The sequence below is a fragment of the Mesocricetus auratus genome, unplaced genomic scaffold, assembly GCF_017639785.1.
Source record: "Mesocricetus auratus isolate SY011 unplaced genomic scaffold, BCM_Maur_2.0 Super-Scaffold_100676, whole genome shotgun sequence".
In the NCBI taxonomy this organism is placed as follows: domain Eukaryota; kingdom Metazoa; phylum Chordata; class Mammalia; order Rodentia; family Cricetidae; genus Mesocricetus; species Mesocricetus auratus.
This window is the reverse complement of record NW_024429266.1, coordinates 8,998,892-9,018,836: the sequence shown is the minus strand read 5'-3', so window position 1 is coordinate 9,018,836 and position 19,945 is coordinate 8,998,892. Positions and strand designations below refer to the sequence as shown.

Below are 19,945 nucleotides of genomic sequence, written 5' to 3'. Positions count from 1 at the left end.
GTTCCATTTCACACGATTGCATTCAGAACTGCACACCGAGGAGAGAAGGCATGGCCATTGATGCCGAATGGCTTGCTTTATTAAAGCCATTACTGCACGCTCCCAGAAGCTGGAGAGGCTCTGGCTATGGGTGACCCTGCAATTAAACACATCCAAACAAACAATTCTCAAGTCTACACCCGAAGCCGGCATCTTCCATTTCCACAAACCCAGACTCACGTGACATCTCTTGCTTAATTGCCCTTTAAACTGCTTTATGACTTTATAGCAGCCTATAAAAGGTGATTTCCAAATATGACAGGCGCTGAAGGGAGAGTTAGCCAGGAGTTGTAATCTCTAAATCTATGCTGCTAGGAGCTCTTGCCTTCCTGAGAAGGGAGAGCTGGGGCGGCAGCCATGGGGCGATATACCGGCCGAAGCTTCCGTCTGATCCTCATGTGCGTGGTCAGTGTCGTCCTCTTTGTGCTGGAGCTAGTGGTCTCACACATAGGCAACTCCCTCTCCCTGGCCTCTGACGCCTTCACTGTGCTCTCCCACTTCCTGTCCATGATCATCGGACTGTTGGGCGTGCGGGCCAGCAGCATCAGGCAGCACAGGAAGAGCACCTACGGCTTCCTCCGGGCAGATGTCGTAGGGGCATTCGGCAATTCCGTTTTTGCCGTGGCCCTGATGTTCAGCATCCTGGTAGAAGCCATCAAAAGGTACATCAGTCCCCAGAAGACGGAGGAGGCCCTGCTGGTTCTCAGTGCTGGAGTCGTCGGGCTGTTCTTCAACTTGCTTAACTATGTCATCTTCTTAGACTGCTGTTACTGCTCGGGGCCCAAGGCCCAGAGAGACACCAAAGCAGGTAAGTGTCTCTTTCTAGATGGCAGAGGCAAAGCTGCTGAGTCCGGCAGGTGCTCACTGTGTCTGAGGGGCCCCTGAAGGTGTTGTCAGCAGAGGCCCTGCTCTTTCTGTGGGCCTCTTGTTCTTGTGACTTTACAGTAGGATCACTTTCAGGTCCGTGTGAGCAGGATCAGCCAGCACACAGAAGCAGCATGCTTCAGGAGAGGTGCGTAACTTTTTACCCACAGAGAATAAGTGTGACCAGACAGGGGCCCAGGGACTACAGCTGTGACATGGCTGGGATTGAATATAAAGTTAATATGCTAATGCTTCCGTAAAGTATGTTTTTAAGATGCTGGGTTGCCAGGTTGCCAAACCGACTCAGAGTGGCCAAGGTAGCAGCCAGCCTGCTAGGAACACATCAGAGGGATGTTAGGGAAAATGGGGAGAGAGATAGGATGATGTGTAAAATCTCATTTATGAATAGGAACATTAACGTGATTATGAGCATTTGTTTTTGAGAAGGCCAGAAAATGCCATTAAATCTTGAGAAACAACTTTGAGAGTGGGTACCCAGTTGACTTGGTTATCTGTTACAAGATCAAACTAAATTTTGGAAGAGAACAAGGGAGTGCTCTTTATTAAGCGGAATCATGTTTCTTGATTTCCATGAGAGGGATTTTTTAAAGTGTGTGTGTGTGTTATGTATATATTTATAAGTGTGGAAGAGAGATGTTTAGGAGTTCTACATTGTGGGCAGAGCAGAGCAGCAGGGTCTAACCATGGCCACAGACAAGACAGTGGCAGGAGTCGTCTCTGCCTTGCCCTGCTGCCTCTCCTCCGCTCCTGCCCCGTCACGTGGAAGTAGCAGGTTCCATATAAAATGCTACATGTTTTCAGCACTGGGCAGAAACTTGACAAAGGCTAATTTTTTTTAAATCACACTATAGAATCTAATTTCACTTAATTCTTTAAGGGATTTCTTTAATGCTGGCTAGCCTGCTTCTCCCTGGTGGAAGTTATCTAAGTCTGGGGCCTTTCCATGTAACTCTGCATTCTTCATTGTAGTCCCAGTTTCTGCTAATTAGAGTTGCTAAGTCCTTCAGCCGTCTCTGTTGGCAGAGTGCATGTTCTGAGAGCACCTGTGTTGTATGCTAACTAGGGGTGAACAAATAAGAGTCTAGATCTGCATTCAGCTCAATGTTTAAGATCAGTCAGAGTCCATCACTTTTAAAGACAATTATCAGTTAACTGGAGACCTTATGTCTCCGCTCTGTCAAGCATGACTTGAAACTGCTGCCTGACGGTCTAGGTTAGAAAATGCAGTCTTCTGTGGACATGTAGTTGTCAGATGTAAGCATAAGGCATGCAGACCGTCAGATGGTTAGCTGGGTGTGTCATGTCTTTAGCTGTTCCTAGCAGTTTTAGATTTGCTTTAATTCTGGGATACAGCATAGCAGAAGCAGTTAGGAGACGAACTGGTGCAGACAAATGTCATTCTACTTTACACACTGAATTGTTAGTAGTTAACTCCTAGCTCTCATTTGGGAGCTGGTTTGTTCCAGTATTTCTGTCTGATCTAAGACACAAGTCAGCAGCTTAACACGACACTTCTCTCTTGGGAGACTGTGAGCCCAGCTCTGTGCTGTCTTGTCTTCTTTTGACCGTATTCTATGCTAAGCTAGCACAGTGCTGGGCATAAGGGCCACAGACATTGGCATCATTCTGGTTGTGTTACCTTGTGGAGTCACTTAATCTGTTAGAAATTTCAGTGTGTCTGTAGCTACTAGGTTTATTACCATTTATGTCTTAGTGTTTTGAAGTCACATTTTGATGCCCCATTACCTAAGTGAATTTAATGAATAAATATCTATGCAAGTTAAATTTTATAAAATGACATTAGCCCAGTATCATCAGTTGACTCACATTTTAATCGGAGCTATGATTAATTCATCCATATCAACATAACAAGAGTTATAGACTACCAGGGGATAAAAAGTCTTCCATTGATGTGTTTTAGACAGGATCTTGCTATATATCCCAGGTTAGCCTTGAACTTGTGATCCTCCTGCTTCAGTTATCCCAGTGCTGGTTTTTCAGGCGTGTGCTGACTTGTCAGGTAAGGGGAGGAAAAACATCTCTATGAGCATAGAACCCCAGCTTCTGTACTTTTGAGGTGCTTGTGAACTGAAGAATTCTGGGAGAGTCCAGGAGCCCATTACTTCTGTGCCACCTGAAGCCAGGGAGGGTTTTTACTTAGCGAGCCTTTTGTTTGTGGCTGTTCCAGCAACTGAGTGTGGATTGTTCAAGCTGGAAAGGGGAGGACTGACTCCTGGGCAGCAACACTTGTTGTGTGCAATGTTAAACTCTTTTGGCTTTTTAAGGGACCCACCACCAAACTCCCAAGTAAATCTCACAAGGCGTCTTATTCTTAATTTATGAATGCCCAGCCTTACCTTGGCTTGTTGCTTGTCAGCTTTTTTTTTAACTTAAATTATCCTGACTACCTTTTGCCTCTGGGCTTTTTTCTTTTCTTTTTTGTATGTTACTTTCACTCTTACTCAGTGGCTGACTGGGTAGCTTACCCCTGATGTCCTCCTCCCCACACTCTCTCCTTGCTGCCTCTTCTTCCTCGGTTTCTCCTTTTATTTATCCTCTCTGCCTGCCATACCCACCTATCCTTGCTCCTGCCTCACTATTGGCCAGTCAGTTTTTTTTTTTATTAGACCATCAGGTATGTTAGGCAGGCACAGTAACACAGCTTCACAGAGTTAAACAAATGCAGCATAAGCAAAAGTCACACATCTTAAAAAATTCTACCGCGGGTGCTGGGTATTCACTGGTCATTTTAAGGAACATGAAGTTTAAGTTCCTAGAAGCATTCGCTCTGTTTTGCCTATTTTTGTTCCCGAGTTTGGAGCAGCCCGCTCTCACAGGAAGACTCCGTGGCAGGTGTGAACACATGCCGCAGCTCTCTCTGCCTCACTCCAGATGCTGGTGAGATTCCTAGCATCCCTCTCCCTGCGTCCCTGACTCTTGGCTAACCTCACTTCTCCCGTTTTGCCCATGAAAGGGTTCTGGAGCAGTTCCAGGGAGTGAAGAGGGAAGTCTTAAGGAATTTGGTACCTTTTCAAATGTGAAATCGAATTCAACAGGAGGGAATGGGAACAGGAGCTCAGTCCCACGTGCTCGCGTATTTCATTCTAGTATGTGGGGTAGTCCCTGTTAGCTGAATTTAATGTTAATGATGAGTAGGTGTTAGACTCTGTAGCATGTACTTAGTCAGTCACATGTGGTTGAAGAAAAGTGTGTTTTGAGAAATAATTAGCTAGGGAGAGCATTTCCTATTTCCATTTTTCATGTACGTTCCAAAGGAAAGACCCAAACAGAAGAAAATAATTGCAGATGTGGGAAGCTATTTAGCAGTGGTCACAGAAGTACACTGGGAAAGTACAGATGAGTATACAGTGAATGGAATCCTAGTTCCAATCTGAGTGACCTTCTGGAAGTTTCTTAGACCCTGTTATTTCTTTACCTGTAAGGTGGGAAACCTCACCTCATATGGATTTTGTGAAGACAAAGTCGTATTACAAATAGAACACTCATAGGATAGTGATGCTGGTAACAGATTGCCATGGCTGTTGTGAGAGAGAGAGAGAGAGAGAGAGAGAGAGAGAGAGAGAGAGAGAGAGAGAGAGAGAGAGAGAGAGAGAGAGAGAGAGAGAGGATGGTGAGTTTGAGGCCGCCCTAGTCTGAAAGCAGATAGCAACACCAATAAAGAAAGAGGGAGGAAGAGACAGCAGTAACTCACTGTGGACAAAGCCCTTGCTCTGCACAGCTATGGGACGGCAGCCTACCTCGTCTTTGCCAAGTTCTTATAATTGTTTGTTATTAGTTGTATTTTGATCAAGGCAGACCCACACCTCCCCTACAAACCACAGAGAATGCTGATGGGGTGAGGGGCATTCCTACTAGGGTAAAGCAGAGGGGCACAGCCCCAGAGCTGGAAAACAAGTGTCTGGAGCTCCTGTGGTTGCCAGGTTTGGTGTTAAAGAGGATGCTTGACCATTGTTAACCTTATTACAACTCTGGTTTTAGAATCTTGGTGTTTTTATTTCGAGAAACCATAATAGGTTTGTGGTCCATTATTTCCCAAAGAGATCTTCTGAGTGTTGGACTTCCTCTCAGTGTTATTTTTACCACCATCCTTATGACTAAATTATTTTGAAATGTGTCTCTCTATGTTTCCCTGGGCTGGCCTCAATCCACTCAATCTTCTGAGCCACTGGGACTGCAGGCATGTGCAGGAGTGTTTTCCTTCTACCATGGAGAACCAGGCGTCAAGCTCAGATCGCCTGGCATGGCAGCAAGTGCCTTACCAACTGAGCCGTTCTACTGGACACACGGGGACACACACACACACAGAGACACACACACACACACACAGACACACTCACAGACACACACAAACACATCCAGTGTGTATATATATTTGCATTATGTAATATAACCATATATATATATAATGACCCTTTTAACAGCTTAAAATAAGCGTTCTTGTACACTTGGCACAGGAGCACACACATCTGTCATCTCAGCTGTTCAGAAGATTGAGCTAGGGTATCATTTCAGCCTAGAGTTTGAGAATAGCCTGGGCAGCTCAGTGTGTCTTTTAAAAGCAGGGATACAATGTGACCCATGTGGATCTCTTGGTAGGCCTTCAGATAAATCTGTTTGTGTTTCCCTTTTCTTCTTCATGCTTATTAACTTGCCTATTAGCTTTAGATCGAAAGGACTTCAGGTTCATAGTTCCAGAGGTTGTGCATAAGGGCAGCATGAGTTGGACTCAATAGATTTTTTTTTAATGACATGAAGTTGGGAGGGAGAAGTTGGGATACGTAATGATCAAAATACATTTTTTGTGTGTGAAAATTTCAAAGAATAAGCAAAAACTATTATTTTCTTCAAGATTAAAAAGTTACGAAGACAATAGCAAGAGACTTCACAGACACTTCAGTCCATCTGGTTGGTACCAGTGAAAGCAGTAACATTAACAAAATCAAGACGCCAACACATGTACAGTTTGTGAACGTATCACATGTAGATCTGGAACTATCACTCAAACCCAGATCTAGGACTGTTACAGCCCCCAGACAACCCTCCTGCTGCTGTTCTGCAGCCACACCCAACTCTCCTCCCCTCACCCCACCTCCAGACCCTGGAAACCATTAATCTGCCCTCCATCTTGGTAGTCTTATTCCAAGAATGCTGTGTTGATGTCGGGCATCCCTTGCAGCCTTTGAAAGTGGCATTTCTCTTCCACGACAGTGCTCTGTGGATCCATCCAAGCTGCGCAGACGTCAGAGGCTGGTGTCCTTCGTGTGAACATCCGTCGATGGTTTTCATGTACTCAGCTCCTTTTCATTGTGTAAACCACTAACGTATATTTAATGCAGCTGTTGGAGGGCAGGGCTGCTATTTTCAACTTCCCATTTGGTCTTTTAATTTTTTTTCTCTTTTTCCTTTTTTGCTTTCCTCGAAAGTTTTCAGGGTTCTGGTCTTGAGTTTTCTGCTGTGTTTTTGAGGACATCTTGGTGTATAGCCCTGATAGTAGTTGCTTTGGGTGTTACTATACACTTGTCTAAATTGCCATGAGCATCCAGTGTGAGTGAACCTAAGAGCATCTTATTTTACTCTTTCTTTTCATCCCCATGCTCTGTTCTCTGTCCCCCTCCCTCTCTTGCCTTCCTTCCCTCCCTTCCTTTTTCCTCCTGTCTCCCTCCCTTTCCTCCTTTCTATTTCTGTTTTCTAATGCTAAGATAAGGTACTTTCAGCTGGGCATGGTGTTGCATGCTTTCTTTTCTTTTCTTTTTTGTTTTTTTGAGACAGGGATTCTCTGTATTGTTTTGGAGGCTGTCCTGGAACTCGCTCTGTAGACCAGGCTGGCCTCGCACTCACAGAGATCCTCTTGCCTCTGCCTCCCGAGTGCTGGGATTAAAGGCGTGTGCCACCAACGCCCAGCTCTGTTGCACACTTTCAATCCTAGCAGGTGAATCTGAATTTGAGGCCAGTCTGGTCTACAGAGAGAGTTCCAGTACAGTGGGGGTGGGGGAACAGAGGGAGAGGGAGGAAAGGAGAGAGGGAGGGGGAGATGAAGGGGAAAAAACAAACAAGGAAGGAAAGAAAGAAGGAAAGGAAGGAAGGAAAAGAAAAAAGATAGGGTGCATTGTATTATTTGTCTTCAAATTCAGTGATTCCTCACTCTGAATTCTCCTTTCTGCTGTTGAGCCCATCTATTGAGTTGTAATTTGGGTCCTTACATGTTTATTGTTAAGGTTTCTGCTTCATTTTTAAAAATTTGTGTTTATGTTGTGCATGTACATCCATGTTCAGGTGCAAGTGTGTGCTTGTGTGTGGAGGCCAGAGGTCACCTCCAGAGCAGCTCTTCAGGCTTTGTTCACCTTGTGCTTTTGAGGCAGGGTCTCTCACTGGCCTGGAGTTCTCCAAATAGTGTAGACTGACCAGAGAGCCAAGGGTCGTCCTGACGGAAACACCAGTCCTCATGCTTGCTAGAAGACCCTGTCTCCTTGGCCCTCCACCTCTTTTTATACCTCCTAGTTTTTGCTGAGAGTTTTTATTTGTTTCAAACATGTCCGTAATTAATGGCCAAAACAGCTATGATTGACAACTTACCAGATAATTCCAACATGTTTGCCACCTCAGATTTAGTGCCTTGTACCTTCAAGTTGCATTTTCCCCCATTTTTTAGTAGGAAGAAGGATTTTCTGCTGAACGTTTAGGTATTGTGGCATTCTGGCTCATTTTCCCTGAGAGTCTTGCTGCTTGCTGCCAGTTGGTGGCAGAAGTCCAAGGTTTGTCCCTAGGCTTCTGTGAGTTGGCTGGGGGGGGGGCAGAAGTCCAGCCCCCTCATTAAGACTGCAGTGCTGACACCTAGCTGGGAGGGGCTTTAATTTTAACTGTTTATTTATTCACCATCTTCGTGTTTTCCTCTTTTTTTATTTTTGGGGATCAAACCCAGGACTTCACATATGCAAGATTTTTCCTTTCCAATAAGCACTTATATTTTCTAGCTGGTTCCTGTACTCTGAGCACCTGTGATTCCTGCACATCTGGTTGTGCTGTTGGCTGTGTTTGCTGTTTCTCTCTAGGTGTCTTGTTTCCTGACTTTCTATGTTTGAGGCAGGGTTTGCCTGTGTAACCCACTTGAACCCTACACCTTCCTCTTTGTGCTTCCTGAGAGTCAGAGCTACAGGTGTGTGCCACCCCAGAAGGTTTGTGTGCTTTATAATTTTCCATCGTGAATCAATGTTTAATGAATTGTTTTCTGAGACTTTGTTTTGAAGTGTAGAATATAAGCATATTTTAAAGAGATTTTGCATATTTTTACTTGATTTAAAAAAATTGCATACGAGTTTTGCCTGTGTGTGTATGTCTGTACCACCTGCATGTCTGGTGCCCACAGAGGCCAGAAGAGGGAGGGCACTGGGTCCCCTGGGACTGGAGTTACAGACAACTGTGAGTAGCCACTTGGTGCTGGGAATTGAACCGGGGTCCTCTAGAAGAGCAGCCAGTGCTCTCAACTGCTGAGCTGTCTCTCCAGCCCTACACAGGCACATTTCCAAACACAGATCTGCTGGTGTGGTGGCATACCTATCCCCAGCACTTGGAACGCAGGGGCAGCCTGGTCTCACAGTGAACTGCAGGACACCTAGGGCTACATAGGGAGACCCCGCCTCAGAGAAGTAAAACAATCAAAGGACTAAGAACCCAGAGATGCTTTGGTGTAAAACTAGCTTGGGTACATTTAAGCACTGTTAGCCTGACATTTCTTGTTGCTGTCATTTTATGGACAGTATGCCTTTTGCCCACACTCCCATATCACCTCCAGCTGCCATGCAGCTGTTTTTCTCTCTGCTCACAACCAAGGCTAACATATACACTCTTTTCTGTGCCCTTCCTAGCAGTGGGATTCTCTGTATTTAATTGCTGGGTTTGAAATTTCCTCTGGGGGATCCAGCTTCATAAAAGGATCCATGGTGCAGCTCTCCAGCTTGATCCATTAGCATTTAATCCTTTTAGCTGAATGCAATTGTGTGTCTGCTAAAACGGAGGGATGACGTGTTTTTCTTTGCTGGACTGATATGGGTATCTTGAAGTCAGACTCCAGCCTCGGTTTACTGTACTAGACTTCTACCTTTACTTTGGTTTTGGCTTTTAAATTATTGGTTAGTTTTATTTTATGTGTATGGGTGTTTTGTCTGCATTATGTGCCTGCCTGGTGACCTCGGAGCCAAGAAGAGGGCACTGAATCCCACTGAATGAAGTTATGGAGGGTTGTGAGCCCCCGTGTGGGTGCTGGGAATGAAAGCCTTGCAAGGGCAGCAAGTGTTCTTAGCCATTGAGCTGTCTCACCAGCTCCTCCGGGCTTCAGTCTTTATTATTATTATTATTATTATTATTATTTTAGAATTTTTCACCATATTTTTCTAAGAAGTCAGAAATTCTGACAAAATGACCTAAAGGAAGATCATTTATTAGAGGCAAATTTAGCTCCACACACATCAGTATTTCCTGCAAGCCAGATACTCATGACTGCTGCCAAGGATCGTTTTAGAACTTGGTATTGTCAGACCTTGGGAGACGAGTCTGTAGGTAAGAGCGAGATGCTCAAACAAGGCCTTGGACTCCCCAACACCCACCAGAAAGGTCAGGCAAGGCTGCTTCAGCACCTGTAGCCGGCTGGGCAGAGGCAGGAGGACCACCTGGCCCCAGAGTCAGAGAAGCCTTGTCTCAAGAGAGTGAGGATGAGCGTGACTAGTCAGGAAAATGTCATCTTCCTCTGGCCTCCATTCTTACACACAGGCAGCGAGAGCCACACACCTGCACATGTGCACATCACACACAGGCACGGGCATGCAGACACCCCCCCCCACACACACACACATACACTTCAGCAGTGTGAGGAAAGGACTCTCTCTGGCTTTGCTGTTCTCTCCAAGTTGTAGACCTGATTCTGATGCTTTTTTTTTTTTTTTTTGCTACTATATCCTACCCCCTCCAGATAGCTTGTCTTCTCATGCTTCATGAGTGCCAGGACTGGTCAAGGGCCAGGCCTGCACAGTAGTCAGTTCTAGCAGCTCTGTTAGCACAGGGTGTTGTATAAGATGTCCCGTGTGACTCGGATCCTTTCCAGTGAGTGATGCTTAAGTCCTCTGTGGAACTGCAGGGTTTAGCAATGGTGTCTGGGGTTCTGGCTCGTGGAACTTTTCTATACAATGAGGGAAGAGAGAAAGAAGGGGAAAATGGGGAAGAAAGGAAAGGAGGAAGGAAGTTAGGAAGGAGGAAGCTCAGACAAGGGGAGGGGGAGGGGAGAGGAATGGGAGAAGGGAGGGAGGGAGTGAGGGAGGACACTAAGTATATTTTTGACTTTGTGTAGACGGAAGTTTCTGTCCTGCCTGGTCCCACAGCTGTTTAGTTCCACACTGAGGCTTATATTAATTATAAACTGTTTGGCCGGTGGCTCAGACTTCTTACTGGCTAGCTCTCTCTTAATTATTAACCCATTTCTATTAATCTATGTGTCTCTGCATAGTCTTGGCTTACCAGAGAATGCCAGGGCTTCCTACCTTCCTGGTAGCTACATGGCGTCTCTCTTGAGACTCCTCTCCTCTTTCCTCTTCCCAGAATTCTCCTAGTCTGGTAGCCCCACCTATGCTTCCTGCCTGGCTGCATCCTACCTGCCCATTGGCCGACACAGCTTTACTCATCAACCAATAAAAGAAACACATATTCACAGCATACAGGAGGACATCCCCCATCATCCCTGTGCCCCTGTCTGTGGCCCACCCAGTTCACCTCATTAGCCTCCTTCACAACCAGTGGGCCCTGTGTTTCTGCTTCCTCAGGAAGTGGCTCCCTAAAGTTTGTTTCAGCATCGGGCGCATCGTCACCTTGAGAGTGGAAGTTGTCTGGGACCTTCAAAGCTCGGTCGCCCGCCGCTTGTGTTCCATGCTCCTCAAGGCTGTCTCCCCTTTGCGTTTCAGCGCTGCACACAAGCCCTGAGACAGGCCTCCCCCAGTACTCATCTGCGCTCTCACAAAGGCTCTGCTGGGTGCTTAATTAAGCTCCACACTTGGCCCCCTTCCCGCTCCACCGTATGGAAGGAAGTCTGGTGCTCTTACTGGGCTGTCTTCCTCTTTGTTCTTTTCTGGGTCAGGCGTTTGTTTTTCAAACATAGATTTTTGTTGTTGTTGTTGTTGTTGTTTTCTAATCACAGGGAGAGGAATGAAGTCAGTGTCTTATGGGTCTGCCAAAAGCAACTGCTGTCCAAACAAATCTTGTCAGTTTTCTCCCTTGAGCTGGATATTCTCGCTCAAAAGGCATTTTCTAGTTAAACCTAATCTCTATCCTTAGGCCCGATTCAAACAATCACTGCGGTGCCTTGATCCCAGCCAGTATTCCTGCTACACGTCCAGATAGTCCCATCTTTCTTGTTTTGTTTGCTATACCATGAATACTTTATGCTAGTTTCCCCGGGGCTTTGCTTAAACAGCTTCATGTTCCACAGATGCTGGTGTGTAGTGGTCATATGGCTCTCCTCACTACTGTCTAACAAAACACCTCAGATGTTACTCAGGGATTCTGCGGTTTGGGCTTTGGAAAGAGTACAGTGTGAACAGCCTACCTGTCCACACAGTGTCTGAGATCTCACCCAGGGAGACTCAGAAGCTGGGGGTGGCCTGGTGGACTGAGGACACTTTATGGCTGGAGGCTGCAGTCACATCTTTCGGACAGTCAAAGTTGTAGCATCACTGTCTTTGCAAATCCAAGGCTGGGGTATGAGATGGAAGGAGTATCAAGCCCATAACCCCCACACCTGGATGCGAGCATCAAAGTCACTGCACAGAAGAAAGGATGGAGAGGAGGCATCTTCAAAACATGCTCCGTACAATGAACCCTCAAAGTCCAGGATCTTAGCACCCTAAGCGACCCTGGGATGCAGATTCTGCAGATTAAACTCCTCCAGGTTTCCCCCTGGCTGGAAGATCTTTGAATTAAAGGAACAAACAGGCTACCTCTACACACACAAACTACTCAACACAATGAGGGGACAGGCACAGGGTACTGGAGCCACACCCCAGTTGTATTTATTTTAGAGAGTACCCCCACCTTTAGGGTGATGGCTGTTAATCACTTCTGGAGTCTGGTTTACTCTTAGGGGGTAGAGGATGGACTGCAGTCCTGATTGCTCTCCCAAGTCTTGCCATCCTGTCTGAAGGATTGCTCTGTTTGCCAGTCCCCAAGCTGGCATGATCTAATTCCCTTTGAAGAGTTTTCAGATATGGGCACACTTCCTTTTCTTATTTGCGATTCTGTAGACCCAGGGAAGCTATGTCTCCCTCTCATTCAATTTTTGGATGTTTCTGGAGGAACAAATGACTTACTCTTTCATTTCCTTTGTACCCAAGACTGAAGCTAATAATCATAATAAACACAGTCTCAGAGAGAGAGAGAGAGAGAGAGAGAGAGAGAGAGAGAGAGAGAGAGAGAGAGAGAGAGACTATTAGTTGTTCTTCCGTAGGCAGTTAGCTACTGTGACCTGTCAGAACTACTATGTGGCCTACCCTGGCAGCCATTTCTGTCTCTCCATCATCTCTGTCCCCACAGGCTTCCTTGGACTCTAGACACCCCTCATTATGGGTCTTGACTTGAGTGTGTTAGAGAATTAACCTCATCTTCCCCCTCCTAGATGCCCCACCCAATACCCTGGGCACATCTTGACCTGAGCTATTGCCCCTCTCTAAGAGCTCAAGTCTTTGTGAGCAGGCGAGTCTGAAAAGGAAGTCCTAGAAAACTGTAAGGCCTTGATTCCAAGCAAGGGATGGCTGGATAGCTAGGAGGCTGTTTCTCGGGTCGCTAAGCCATTGAACTTTCTGGTGGAGGGATGAGACCGCCAGTCCAAAGTCAGTGTTTGTAACCACGAATGCCAGGCAGGTGCTCTGCTCTCCAATGAAGACAGCCACAAGACAGTTGCATCAATGGCCTGTTCAAAGCCGTGTTGACTGACTGCTACCTGGCTTTATCCTTGTTGGCATCTCACACTTCTGTCAGAAAACTGAGGCACCATATCAGCTCAAGAATCCCTCACATTTAGTGTTTTCTGAAATACTTTGAGGAAAGCCCATCAAAGTCCTTGGTGTTTTGTACAAATCTATGCCTTAAAAAAAAAATCTGGTCAGCCAGGGCTATACACAGCCATCCTGTATTCCAACCCCCGCCCCAAGAAAAACTCCAGCCAGGCGGTATTGGCACACGTCTTTAATTCCAGTACTTGGGATCTCCGAGTTCAAGGTCAGCCTGGCCTACAGAGCAAGTCAGTGACAGGGGGCCCCATGTTTTGTATCTGTGGAGGTACTGTCATTCTGATGAATTGTTTCCTGTAGTTACAGAGATTTTGAACTCTTATTTGCTTTTATTATTTGTGTGTATGTGGGGGGCATAGCATGCATATCAGAGGACAACTTGGTGGAATTGTTTCTCTCTTTCCAGTTCTCTGTCTGTTTGAAAGACTCAACTCAGTTCAGCATGCTTGCTTGTTCGTGAAGGGCCTTTACTTGCTGAGCCATCCTACCAGCCTCGAAATGGCTTACTTAATACTTGTATAACTTTCTCTGCTTCTTAGATGAAGCTGAAAGCAAATATTTAAAGTTTCTCTGTAAGTCACCATAGACCAGAGATACAGTGTTCATAACACAGATTCCCCCATAGCCTGGCCTCTCTGCGCCCCCAAATGCATCAGACAAACCAAAGCTCTGAGTCTTCGGTGAGAGCAAATACCCACCTTCTCCATGTTGGGTTACTAATCTCAGGGGAGGGGCTGTCCATGAACACTTACTGACCCGTGAACCTTCCTTATGAACTCTCATTTCCCTGTGTGAGTCTCATGACAGCCCCATGAGTTAGATGCTGTTACAACTGTAACCCCAATGAGGAAGAAGAAGATGTTAGGACCCTGTCCAGGTCACATGACTTGTAGCAAATAGTAGAGCTCAGATTTAGTTCCAAGTGAATCCAACTTCAAGGACCATTGTTGGTCGATTTATTTTTATGTTTGTTTATTTATTTATTTGTGTGTGTGTATGAGTGTGTGTGTAGGCCGTGGTGCTAGCTAGTGTGGAGGTCAGAGGACGGTCTGTGGGAGTCAGTTCTCTCCTTCCTCCGTGTAGGTTTCCAGGATTGAACTCAGGTCATGAGGCTGGGTGCCAAGCTCCTTTACCTGCTGAGGCATCTTACTAGCTGCCTTATTTACTTTTAAAATCACATTTAAAAGCTGATATATAAAAACAAAATGCCACATAGAAAGAATTTTGAATATAAATAATCTCCAAACTTATGAACTGCAAAGCACCAAGTTTCGGGTCATCAAAGAGGAAATTTATAATCCCAGTACTGGGAGGCAAAGATAGGCAGATTGAGTCTGAAGCCAGCCTGGGCTATATAGCAAGACCCTATTTCAAATAAAATGCCTTTTGTGTTTTAGACAAAAGGATTAAAAAAGATCAGTCTGGCGTAAGTGAAGAAAATAAGCTTTGGATACTCTGTGCCTAGGTTAGAACCCCCAACTGTCATTTACAGCCTGTGTGATCTTGGCTTGGTGACTTAAAATCTCCAAGTTCCAAATTCCTTAGAAACAAAACAGTTTGTAACAAAACATTATTTAATATGTTCAAAATATTGCATGAGGGTACTGGAAGGTGGAATGAGATAATACCTATAAAGTACTTGATCCAGGGCTACAAATAAGAGTTCAACAAACAAAAAGCTGTTGAAACATACACTGTAAGACAGTCTGTGTCTGTCAAGTAGCTTAGATAGATCATATAACGCAAATTAGTCAAAGCATTTTCCTGGGGGCTGGGGAGATGACCCAGTCGGCCATGTGCTTGCTGTGCGAGAATGAGGACCGGAGTTCAGGCCCCAGCAGCTACGTGAAGGTGGGGCACATCCCGCACAACTTGTAGTCTCAGTAGGGGAGACATGGAGACAGGAGGGTCTCCACAGCTCCCTGCCAGCCAGCCTTGCTAATCATCAGGGAGTTTTGGGTTCACTGAGAGATTCTGCTTTCTCCCCTCCCTCATCGCTCCCCCCTAAAGTGGAACTGACTGGGGAAGACAGTCTTAACCACATGAGTGTACATGTTCACACACACCTATGGAAACATGACATGTACATATCACACACACACACACACACCTATGGAAACATGACATGTACATGTCACACACACACACACCCCACTTTGCCTACAGTGCATTTTATTAGCAGTATCTGAACGCTTACCTCTCCTTATGGTCAGGAACTGGCTGAGGACAGGGACATCAGACACCTGTGACATCTCCTGGTCCTCAGCCTCTGGCATTTCTTATTGCTCCTGGGCCAGCGACACAATTCTTATCTGCCTTTGCTTAGAATGACTAACCAGGAGGCAGGAGTGATATGATTCTGCTGATTTCTGGTTTTTTTCCAGCTGTGCATGAACAAGAACTACAATTAGCCAGGAACACTTTAGCCCTGCTGGGTGAGTTACAAAAGGCCCCAGTGCTGGGGTTTGAACCCAGGGCCTTACAAGTAAGTGCTAGGCAAGGACTCTACCACTGAGCTACACTTTCCAGTCCTGCTCTTGCAGTCATATGTCAAATATTTTAGAGGTTCCATAGTTTGAAGGCAATGTAAGTTATATGCTGGGAAGAGTACTTGGACACATCCCTGGCATAGGTCAGCATTTTACCTATAGACCAGTCATGAATTTTATTACATGTGTATTGCACTACTGTTAGTCACACTAGCAAATATAATGATAGCATTTCTTGAGTGCTTACGTATACTAGGTATCATTATATTCACATGGTAATTTGTTCAGTACTTACCAGTTTACAGTAATGAAAACAGGCCCCAATGGTTAAGGAACTTGTTCAAGTCTCTATAGCTTAAAAACTTCATTGTCTATACCTGATTTTTTCTACGCTATCAGTAACTTTTTGTTTATTTATTTAGAGAATTTCCTCAAGTTCTCAGTGTGGTGACATTTCTCCTGGAGGCATTTATTTATTTATTCAAAGACAAGTTCACTCTCTCTGTAGGCCAGGTTGAGCTGCCTCAGCAGCCCACCTGTCACCCCCTTCCAAATGTTGGGATTACAGGCTTGAGTCATCTGTCTGTCTGAAAAGGGAGTATTAATAAATCCCTTGCATTTGGGGCTTATCTAGTAGTGAGGAAGGACCTTAGACTCGGGGGTATTTTATTTTATTTTTTCGGGGGTATTTTAGTACCACTGATAGGAACCTCCAGAGACCATGAAAAAGATGGAAGCATATTTTAAGATGAAGACGGGTGGGGCTGGAATCCCGGTTAAACACAGCAGGCCACAAAATAGCACAAAAAATGGGGGGAGGGGTTGGAAAGACGGTTCAGCAGATCAAAGTGTTTGGCATCAAGCCGGATGCTCTGAGTTCAATCCCAGAGACTAGGACCACGTGGGGGGAGAGGATCAGCTCCCCAAAGTTGTCCTCTGACCTCCACTGTCAGCCAGAGCCACAGATTTCATCCGAATTTTTTCTGAAGTTAAATGTTTTGCTAATGGATTCCAGTCTCAAACTAACCCTCTTGAGCAGTTGAAAGACCTGCACTACTTTGGCTTCCTGGGGTCTGTTTTTGAGGGAGGCACTGTATTCGTCTTCAAGCTCCAAACCGCTTTTTTTTTTTTTCCTCCCGGCGAGGGTGATGAACGTTCATGGGGAGAGACACCCAGAGCAGCAGTTACGCTGCTTTGCCTCCAGACCCTTCATAAAGTAAGAGCGAGGCACAGGGCTCCCCCATCCACACCCCACTGAAGTGAGCAACCGTAAATGCCCTTTCTGAAGGGGCTGCTGTGAGGGTTATCTGGACATGTTCCCTTTGAGTGACCGCCATTTGGAAGCCGGCCTGTTTGGAAGAAACGATTTGGGTCAATCAATTGAACTAGGAGTATCGGGTCATCTATGGGGTCAGTAGAAATTCTCTCCGGCATGTTATGAAAGGTGACAAAGCCTGACTTCTTCGATGGCCGAGGGACTTGTATCTACCACAAAGTATCCGGGTTTAGGGGTGCTGCACCAACGCTCCACGCTTAAGCTTACACCGGTGTGGCGGCCATGTGCCCTGGGCTACCCGCCTTTTGCTCCTCTGTAGAAAGATCAACACGGAGATACCCCCGAAGGGGAGATGGGGGACACTGCGCCCTGAGGGAGTAACAGAAAGGACAGGTGCTCTTTGTGAAGAAGAGAAGATAACGTGCTTTGGCGGTGGGCTCAGGAATGGGGGGTTATGTGAAGAATGAGATAACCATTTAACCAAAGGAAAAGCAGGAAATGCCTTTAAGTGCAGCTGACCCCACCAGCCCATATGGAATCTACCCTGCGACTCACGACTGGGCACGTAGGCACGGGTGTGCAGTGATCACTCCCACTGCAGCCCAGGTCCTTATCAGCAGCGTTCACAGATCTGTAGTGGCCCGGGGTTGGGGGTGGGGGAGCTGGAGGAGCGGGGGTCATCGGGTGCATCCCGCCTCTCTGCGAGGGTGGAGGTGGGAATCTAAGAAGATTGGCATCCCGATGCGCCCCTCCTCCCAGCGGCTCTCCTCTCCAGCCCAGTCCTAGAAGGAGACACAGGCCGGTGGCCACCTGCCAAGTCAGGCTTGGGCGGCGAGAGAGGAGGGGCTGGGGCCCCGGGAGGTGGCCTTTGCGATACCAGGGCCACTCCCGCAGACTCTGGCCGTGCGGGCGCGAGCTGGCCGTACAAAAGGCCCCGGTGGGGCAGGGCGGGTCTGCGGCTGGAGGTGGGCTCCAGACCCCCCCACCTGTTGCGGGGCGCGGCGGGTTGCAAAGATGGGCCGCTACTCAGGCAAGACGTGCCGGCTGCTGTTCATGCTGGTGCTCACCGTGGCCTTCTTCGTGGCGGAGCTGGTGTCGGGGTACCTGGGCAACTCCATCGCGCTGCTCTCGGACTCCTTCAACATGCTGTCTGACCTGATCTCGCTGTGCGTGGGCCTGGGCTCCGGCTACATCGCGCGGCGTGGTTCCCGCGGCTCGGGCGCCACCTACGGCTATGCTCGGGCCGAGGTGGTGGGCGCGCTCAGCAACGCCGTCTTCCTCACCGCGCTCTGCTTCACCATCTTCGTGGAGGCCGTGCTGCGCCTCGCGCGGCCCGAGCGCATCGACGATGCGGAGCTGGTGCTCATCGTGGGCACCCTGGGGCTGGCGGTCAACATAGTGGGGCTGCTCATCTTCCAGGACTGCGGCGCCTGCTTCGCGAGATGCACGCGGGGGCGTCGGACCCGCCCTCCGCAGCCGCAGCCGCAGCACCAGGGGGACCCTTGCGGCGCTTTGGAGAATCCCCAAGGGTCTGTGGCAGCCACAGCCCCCGGTTCAGACGCAGTAGTGACTCTCCGGGGGGCCTCGGCCGGAAGAAAGCTGCAGGAGGGCGCGACCGTGTTCTCGAATGTAGCAGGTGCCTTTCGGTTGCATCCCTCTGGGCTGGGACCGCTTTGTCCTCCCTCCACCCTCCCTTCTCCCCCAGGCATCTGGTCCCATTTACTCATCCACTCCCTCCTTTGCTTTTTGTTTCCTGACTGTTAAAAAGAAATCCTCTTCGCAGCTTGTTCTGCCCTCTTCTAATTGAACTTTCCCTCCTCCCCTCCCTCCTCTTCTTTCCTCTTTCCCTGCCTTCTTTCTTCTCTCCCCCATTTCTCCCTCCCTCCCTCCCTCCCTCCCTCCTTTCCACCTTGACTCTGCAGTTCTTATCCAATCCCCTCTCCTTGTGGCAGTATTGATCTTGGAAATCAATTATTGCTATTGGGCAATAGAGAGCACTCCCCATCCCTCCCCTTTCCTGCTGGATTTGTCTCCTGCCTTGACACATCAGTGGCAGGGCTATCCTCTGCCCCTTGGGTATTGTGGGTTTTGGGGGGGTAGGGGTAGGCTTATACTTGTCCCGTTTTAAATTTGAAAAGTGTGCGTCCGAGGGTGGACCATGGCCTTCCTCTGGGTTGAAAGGCACCTGTCTGGGCTGAGTGTGGGAAGGTGGGGACTCCCGGATGCTAAGAGGAATTGAAAATAACAAAACTGCATTTTGAGTTCATTGGTTCTTTTTGTTTGTAGAACTTATACACAACACAAGGTTTCTTCTTTGAATGCAGGTGATTCCCTGAACACCCAGAATGAACCAGAAGAGACGACGAAAAAAGAGAAAAAGTCTGAAGCACTGAATATCAGAGGTAGGGTTGTCTTTGGGCTAGCTTCGAACCCTTTCCCATAGCTAACGGGGCTGTGCCGCAGCTGCGACTTCTGTCCAGCTTTCAGTAAGGCAACGGTGTGTTGGAAAGTAGGTCAGCCACCTGCAGACTATGACCCTCTTCTCTTGCCTAATCATTGCATTGATTCTGAGGGGAAAACTAGTTGCTAATGATTTATCTTTGCTCTAATTAAGCCACGCTATCGCTGCCTGTTCACAAATCAGTGCCATGTTCTTCTGAGTTACACATGTGTGTCATGTTCTCCTGAGCTTCACATATCAGTGTCATAACCTCCTGATTGCTACATATGTGTCATGTCCCACTGATCCCCACATGTCAGTGTCATGTTCTCCTGAGTTCCACATGTGAGTGTTGTGTTCCACTGAGCCCCAGACATGAATGTTGGGTTCTCCTGATTTCCACATTATCAGTGAAATGTGTTCCTGATATATATATCATGTTCTCCTCATAGTCATATATGTATCATGTTTTCCTGACCCCATATATTAATGCCATGTTCTTTTGACCTACACATATGTGATTCACACATATCAATGCCACATTCCCCTGATTTCCACAGAGTCATGTTATTCTCATATCCACACATGTGACATGTTCTCCTGATGTACACACATCAGTCATGTTCTCTGGACCTCCGCATTATCTGTAAAATGTTCTCCCGATCCCCACATATCAATACCTTGTTCTCCTGACCTCTACATATGTGTCATGGTCTACTCAAATTCACATATGTAATGAGTTCCTCTGTTT

The 19,945-nt window shown here is 47.0% G+C and overlaps 1 protein-coding gene across 2 annotated transcripts in view; it reads left to right on the top strand.

Moving 5' to 3' along the window:
* Positions 1-298: 298 nt before the first annotated feature.
* The window catches only part of Slc30a10 (solute carrier family 30 member 10), a 30,771-nt gene continuing 11,124 nt past the window's right edge, over positions 299-19,945 (top strand). Inside the window, exons 1-2 of one of the 2 annotated variants that reach the window (XM_040738944.1) lie at positions 299-847; positions 19,079-19,156. In XM_040738944.1, the coding sequence (XP_040594878.1) occupies positions 397-847; positions 19,079-19,156 (529 nt within the window). In that variant the 5' untranslated portion in view covers positions 299-396. Of the gene's footprint in view, positions 848-17,452; positions 18,391-19,078; positions 19,157-19,945 lie in introns of those variants that run through there. The other variant, XM_005082437.4, reaches the window with a different exon arrangement.